Below are 6745 nucleotides of genomic sequence, written 5' to 3'. Positions count from 1 at the left end.
CTCTGCTCTTTGTAAAATTATTTTATTTTTTTCCGGTAGTCTTATATGGCATTCAAAATTCTTCCACAAATATGCAAACAAAATCAAAGCAGTACATTGACATATTGATTGTATAATAAAAATATAAAATTTATTCTGTGATATTTAAAGAGCGAAATAAATAAGACCTAATACGTCTAATTTATCAACTCTTATTTAACTTTTTCACATTTGTGTTAATTTTTGCATTTTTGTGAACATAAAAATTTATGAGGTACGCGATTGTACATTTAATCCTTTTTTATATTTAAATTGGATAATAAATTCAAATTTACTTTGCTTCCACATACGTGTCATTTTGTATTATTAATGGTAGATGATTATAATAAAATATAATTTTGATAATTGGTGTTTTATTTTGTTAAAACATATATATATATATATATTATATAGAATTCTAAACGGCATTATCAACATTTGTTTATTATATTAAACGTATGTACAAATATTATATATTTTTATCTAGCTCTCTTATATATATAATATATATATAAATATATATAAATTACATATAAGCCAAATTTATATAAAATTATATTGATGAACATATATGATCAGAATCTAATATTTAATATATCCCAATACACACACATATTAGATTACCTAAGTCCTATATTGTCAGTATGGTTCTCTGTTCTATATTCGCTGAACAACAAGGACAAAATGTCGTAGCACATGCAACTGAAGAGTACAGATTTACACTTTTTACACGTTTACACATTTCCTTCTTTTTCCTTCCTGAAATTATGAACGTATTTCCATCTCACTTTACAGTGAAAGAGAGTGCAATACTAAAAGACCAATATATTTTATAAACAGATATAACTTAACCTAATATAACCAAAGGCGACAACTAAGTTTTAGTTCAACTTGATGTACGCATATTCTTGTTCTTATTGAAGAACTCTGTGTGTTTTGAGTGATTAATACGATATTCCTTTTTTCCAGGATTATATACATATAATATTGATAATAGAATCAAGATTAATCTTAAACATTGGTTTATATAAAATCTTATCAATTCATAACAATATTATAAATTTATAAGTGGTTTGAAGCTCACACAAATATTAAACTAAATGTCTGAGATAACAATAAAGCTGTTTTAGCTGCTGTATAAAAGTGACACGTCACTGAATCACCAAGTGTACTTTGTAGCTACAAACGATTTCAAGATGAGTATACCTCCCATCAAACCACCACGTGGCATTAAACCAACCAAGGAAACGGTAAGTAAATTTTGTAGCTAAGATATCATTAGTCTTAAATTCTGTTATGAGTAGGATGATGTTAATGTGAGTAATAAATGTATTTTGCAGAGTGGTCTGTTGATCTCCGTAATTCGTGCTTTATCAGCAAGTGAAACAAATGAGCAACGCGAAATTGAGAAGGCTAAACTAGAAAAAGAGTATAAGCGGAGCGATCAACGATTAGACGAATTAGTCTCCCTGCATGATCAGGATCTCACGGAAGTTATGCAAGTAAATCTACACATTTATATGTTTATCAAGGAACGTAAATACTTTAGGGATCTCAGCAAAATGTCCAGTGGAGCAATAGATCTCTGTAACTTTCTTTACAACAATGTATCACAATGTTTCATTATATTTTACTTTAGATATTCAGCGCATTGTCTGAGAAAGTAACATCATCACGAGAGAAGATTCATGCGGTAAAAGAGAATTTAAATGCCTGTAAACAATTGCTGAGGTGTAAGCGAGAGGAGTTACTCAACTTGTGGCTAGAAGGAATAGAACATAAACAAGTCTTACATCTTTTAAAAGATGTGTAAGTTAAAAAATTTGTGTAATTTTATAATTTACAATTAACATTTGTGGCCATATTACGCTTCATGTACTACACATATGTATTCAATTGTTTATTTTTGTAACTTTTTTTATTTCAGATCTGCAGACTCATGTGGACGTATGGTACCTTTAATAGAACCTGAATCATTAGCATCATCCAATACATCGCATGGTCCCTCAGTAGACCAATAAATATTCTATATATATATTTCACTTAACATTTTATAATATATCAATAATAGATGTTACTTGATCTAAAAGTTATGAATTTAATGTGTAGAAATTTATAACAATAAGAATAAAATTAATCAGTTGAAATTATGTCATACAGTATTTTTAAGTTATGTAAATATACAAGTAAGATGAATATATAAGTAAGAATATATATGTATATTTCTATTTTCTTTTAGTAGCTCTATTTAAAAAATAAACATGAGAAATTTAAACTAAGGAACCAATCAGGTATTAGGTTTAAGCTCAAGATAATATCCTGATTGGTTCTTCAACTTAAGTTTACATCTTACGTTTACAGTTACAGCGACTTGTGTTGAAAATCCTAATTTTCTCGATGAAGTCTGAGCTTTATAAAGGTTGCTTTCTAGCATGAGACACAAGTTTAGTTATAGTTGTTTTTCAGCAAAATACACAGATCCAGTTATCATTTGTCCTTATTTTGCATCTAAAGGAAAGAGCAATGATATAACTAGACTTATGTCAGCTTGTATCTCTTGCTGGAAAATAACAAAAAGGATGAAATTTGGAAATTTGAATCTGTTCTACTAATGTGAATTCATGAAAAATAATAATTTTTCAACTTGAAAGCGGGGGGTCATTTTTAAGTGTTTTTTATTTCACAAATTCACGCTAGAGGAAAAGATTCATGATCGCCTCCACGAGCATAAGTACACCTAGGTGGCGCTTTTCTTCGTCTTTCGCTGGAACGTTGCCAAAACACGAGTTTCGTTGCCGTCTATCGAAACCTCGTTATCAACGGCGTTTCCTGTTGGCACTATCGAAAAGTGGGTGTTGCTCTTGTCACTCGTCTGCTCGCGGTTGCACGCAACGTAGCGAGGGTGGCGCAGGGCGGATACGTAAGGTGAAATTGTAGTGAGGATCTCGGCGATCGTCGCGAGGAGTCATGCGTAAGTGAGTCTCGATACAGGTCGGTCCGGCCGACCGACCGATCGATCGATTGATCAGTCCCCGTTTTTTACGGTCAAGCGTGACCCCGCTCGACGTTTCGCGCGCGCGTTTTTCGGCAGTGGTGACGACGACGACGACAGCAAAGAGGGTTACGCAGGGCCACAGGTTCGATCGATAATACTAACCGTTCGCAAGACATACCGGACGGACGGACGGTCCAAATGTCACTTGAGAAATCAATCGGGACGTTATCTGCCACCCCAGGCATATTTATAACATCTCGCGTGATATCGAAGTACCAGTCGACGGACTGGCCGATATCGCGTTCTCGTCAACCGTAGATCTCTCGCACGGTTCTCTCGGGTCTTCTGAGAGTTCGCCAAGTTGGAATTTCGTGGACATACTTTCGCGTGTATCTTTTTATTGCACAGCATGTTGTTTATCAATAATGGAGTATCGGGATCGCTGGCTTCGATTTGCGTCACGATCGATTTTACTCCCGGAGCAGCCTTATGAATTTTAGAGCATTCGAGCGGGGTAGACTTGAGAGGTTGATTGCTCTTGATTTAAATACTTTTTAAAACATTCACAGAGAGAGTGAAGAGATTTTCTCGCGCTGCTACTTGCGACAATAGAATCTTGCATTGTTCCAAATTTAGTTTAATTGTTTCGATCATCAGTCTTGTTTTAAAGCTGTTATTGAATCGGTGTTTCTTGCAGGTTGATTTCGGCTTAAGCGACTGATACTACCCTCTGTCAAAATGATAGGGGGTCTGTTTGTTTACAATCACAAGGGCGAAGTACTGATCTCCCGAGTGTATCGGGATGATATTGGCCGGAATGCGGTGGATGCGTTTCGTGTTAATGTCATTCATGCACGGCAACAAGTACGATCGCCCGTGACCAACATCGCCAGAACATCGTTTTTCCATATAAAACGCGCCAACATCTGGCTGGCTGCTGTCACCAAGCAAAATGTCAATGCTGCCATGGTGTTCGAGTTGCTGCTTAAAATCATAGATGTTATGCAGTCGTACTTTGGCAAGATTTCGGAGGAAAACATCAAGAACAACTTTGTGCTCATTTACGAACTGCTGGATGGTTAGCATAAAATTTGATCGACTTTTTAACCCTTTTGTAATGATTTTCAATGCATAGAGTTAAATTCACTATTTGCCACAAGGCAGAACCATAGCCATTACACGTCTCCAAATATCCAGGAGATGTGTAAGGGATTTTAGTCTCACTCTTCTTAAAATAGTAGAACTTTTTTCTAAGGCTGCATTCTGATATTCACCTCTATACTGAAAATCTATAGTATACATAACATAAAGTATAAATTAGTACTGGTAGTGAATTTTGGAACACAGCCTAAGTCATAGACTAAAGTCGTTAATTGCATTCAAATATATTTTAAATCAATCTTAGTCAATTCACGCAGGGGAAGAGTTAATGATCGCGTTAAAACTTGTTATAGGAAAGGAGATCCTGTGAAAAATTTTGATCGTTTCTACCGTTTATTTTCTTGCAGAAATTCTCGACTTTGGATATCCACAGAACTGTGATACGGGAGTACTGAAGACGTTCATCACCCAACAGGGCGTCAAGTCGGCCACGAAGGAAGAACAGGCTCAAATAACATCGCAGGTCACCGGCCAGATCGGGTGGCGGCGGGAGGGCATCAAGTACAGACGCAACGAACTCTTCCTGGATGTACTCGAATACGTGAATCTCCTAATGAGCCCTCAGGGCCAGGTTCTTAGCGCGCATGTAGCTGGAAAGGTAAATCGATCGTGATGGAGAATGTTCAATAACGATCGAGATCGTTCCGAATTTCCAATGGAGAATCCTTTTTTCAGGTCGTGATGAAGTCGTACTTGTCGGGAATGCCAGAGTGCAAGTTCGGCATTAACGACAAGATCGTCATGGAGGCGAAGGGCATGAAAGGAGGCGGCGCATTGGGAGGCGGTGGTGACGACCCCACGGGCGCCAGGTCCGGCAAGCCGGTCGTCGTCATCGATGACTGCCAATTCCATCAGTGCGTTAAGCTTAGCAAATTCGAGACCGAACATTCCATTAGTTTTATACCGCCAGATGGTGAATTCGAGTTGATGAGGTGAGCGGAGACATAAGAGGAGATCCCTCGAGTATTCGATTAAAACATGTTTGTACTCACGTCGCTCGTTCATCGTTCGTTCTGTTGCAGATATCGCACTACGAAGGATATATCGTTGCCCTTCCGTGTGATACCGTTGGTGCGCGAGGTGGGTCGAACGAAGATGGAGGTGAAGGCAGTGCTGAAGTCGAATTTCAAGCCGTCGTTGCTCGGCCAGAAGATCGAAGTGCGCGTACCGACGCCGTTGAACACCGCCGGCGTGCAGTTGATATGCCTGAAGGGTAAAGCGAAGTATAAGGCGTCTGAGAACGCGATCGTGTGGAAAATCAAGCGCATGGCCGGTATGAAGGAGACGCAGCTGTCCGCCGAGATCGACCTGCTAGAGACTGACACGAAGAAGAAATGGACGAGGCCGCCGATATCGATGAATTTCGAGGTGCCGTTCGCGCCGTCCGGCTTTAAAGTACGTTATTTGAAAGTGTTCGAGTCCAAGCTGAATTACTCCGACCACGACGTGATCAAATGGGTCCGCTACATTGGACGCAGCGGCCTGTACGAAACGCGGTGTTAACGGACCAGCTTGCCGAACGCATAAATAATTGTAAAGAAGTAATCTCAATATGATAAAAAAGAAAGAAAGAAAGAAAGAAAAAAAAGAACAAAACACATGAAACACTATGAATAATCGAATATCGAGTATTTGTCGATATTATTTCATTGCAGCGCATAAATACGAAGCGACGATCTGAAACATTCGGATGACTCGATCCTCACCGGACGCGTGCATCAAGTAGCGCAACTTACGAGCTACGTCATTTGAGGAGGAATTATCCGTGATGATCGACACGGAAACAGTAGTAGAACGGCCGCAGGACATTTTGCTTCTCGTACGTTATACATCGTGCTAGTGAGAGCGAAGTTTCTGTTTAAATTGTCCTCGTTCCACGCTACCAATGTGATACGCCGGGAGAAACCCGCTGAGTGGAAAATAAAAAAATGGCCTCCAGCTTGCCTGAGGAGGGGGAATGTTGTTGAGCGAGTCAACGTGGTAATCGGAGGATTAAACCAGGGTGATTATTTCTTTCGTGCCAATTTTTCATGTCGTCCACTGCTTTTCTCTCGTGTTGAGTCTCGCGATCCAGTTCCGCGCGGTGTCGCTTCGTGCAAACTCTGGTTTGTACGAGGATCTTGATGATGTTTTCGAAATTCTTTTCCCCGACGAGCAGATAATGCCGATCAGGCTACGCTGTCTATCATTGAATCGTGTCTTTACCTCTTTCTTCCGAAGCTGTTTCCGAATTAGGTTTTTATCGACTTTCCGTTTTCCGTGCACGCGAAGGGCCGATGTGATCAGTGAAATTTACATTATACGGAATAATATATCGCAAGTAACAATTGCATTAGCATTAATTCCGGGGCGGACAATTGCCGGCTCTTGATTTGCCTTTGGAATTAGCAAAGCCACTACAATGTTACAATCTACGTTCACGAGATAAACGTAATTGTAAGTTTATACGTTACTATACTATGTAATGTGTTTTCTTTTTTTTTATTATTATTATATCATGATATAATGAATTTCTGTATTAAAACATTGATATATACATATATATATATATATATATATATATATATATAT

General features: G+C 38.4%; 2 protein-coding genes across 4 annotated transcripts; both read left to right on the top strand.

The window, feature by feature from the left end:
- Positions 1–687: 687 nt before the first annotated feature.
- LOC106746375 (exocyst complex component 4) lies at positions 688–2168 on the top strand. The gene is made up of 5 exons (XM_014622939.1): positions 688–914; positions 988–1268; positions 1359–1520; positions 1658–1827; positions 1946–2168. The coding sequence occupies exons 2-5, from the start codon at positions 1215–1217 to the stop codon at positions 2037–2039; spliced, it is 480 nt and encodes a 159-aa protein (XP_014478425.1). The 5' UTR covers positions 688–914; positions 988–1214; the 3' UTR covers positions 2040–2168.
- A 179-nt stretch (positions 2169–2347) lies between these two features.
- Positions 2348–6714, top strand: LOC106746374 (AP-2 complex subunit mu). Of its 3 annotated transcripts, none has more exons than XM_014622936.1 (5): positions 2348–2993; positions 3711–4091; positions 4522–4772; positions 4850–5106; positions 5197–6714. In XM_014622936.1, the coding sequence occupies exons 2-5, from the start codon at positions 3752–3754 to the stop codon at positions 5675–5677; spliced, it is 1329 nt and encodes a 442-aa protein (XP_014478422.1). In that variant the 5' UTR covers positions 2348–2993; positions 3711–3751; the 3' UTR covers positions 5678–6714. The 3 variants fall into 3 exon arrangements, with proteins under 3 accessions (XP_014478422.1, XP_014478421.1, XP_014478423.1); XM_014622935.1 differs by having other exon boundaries at positions 2349–2989; XM_014622937.1 differs by lacking the exon at positions 2348–2993 and adding an exon at positions 3006–3155.
- Positions 6715–6745: the final 31 nt, after the last annotated feature.

This window comes from Dinoponera quadriceps, unplaced genomic scaffold, assembly GCF_001313825.1.
Source record: "Dinoponera quadriceps isolate SergipeBrazil2010 unplaced genomic scaffold, ASM131382v1 scaffold566, whole genome shotgun sequence".
Taxonomy (NCBI): domain Eukaryota; kingdom Metazoa; phylum Arthropoda; class Insecta; order Hymenoptera; family Formicidae; genus Dinoponera; species Dinoponera quadriceps.
This window is presented reverse-complemented; position numbering and strand designations above follow the sequence as displayed.

Coding starts and splice junctions, on each gene's coding strand:
- LOC106746374 (XM_014622936.1), top strand. CDS start 3,752: ATGATAGGGGGTCTGTTTGTTTACAATCACAAGGGCGAAGTACTGATC. Junction 4,773..4,849: donor GCGCGCATGTAGCTGGAAAG/GTAAATCGATCG, acceptor TCCTTTTTTCAG/GTCGTGATGAAGTCGTACTT. Junction 5,107..5,196: donor GGTGAATTCGAGTTGATGAG/GTGAGCGGAGAC, acceptor GTTCTGTTGCAG/ATATCGCACTACGAAGGATA.
- LOC106746375 (XM_014622939.1), top strand. CDS start 1,215: ATGAGTATACCTCCCATCAAACCACCACGTGGCATTAAACCAACCAAG. Junction 1,269..1,358: donor TTAAACCAACCAAGGAAACG/GTAAGTAAATTT, acceptor TGTATTTTGCAG/AGTGGTCTGTTGATCTCCGT. Junction 1,521..1,657: donor ATCTCACGGAAGTTATGCAA/GTAAATCTACAC, acceptor ATTTTACTTTAG/ATATTCAGCGCATTGTCTGA.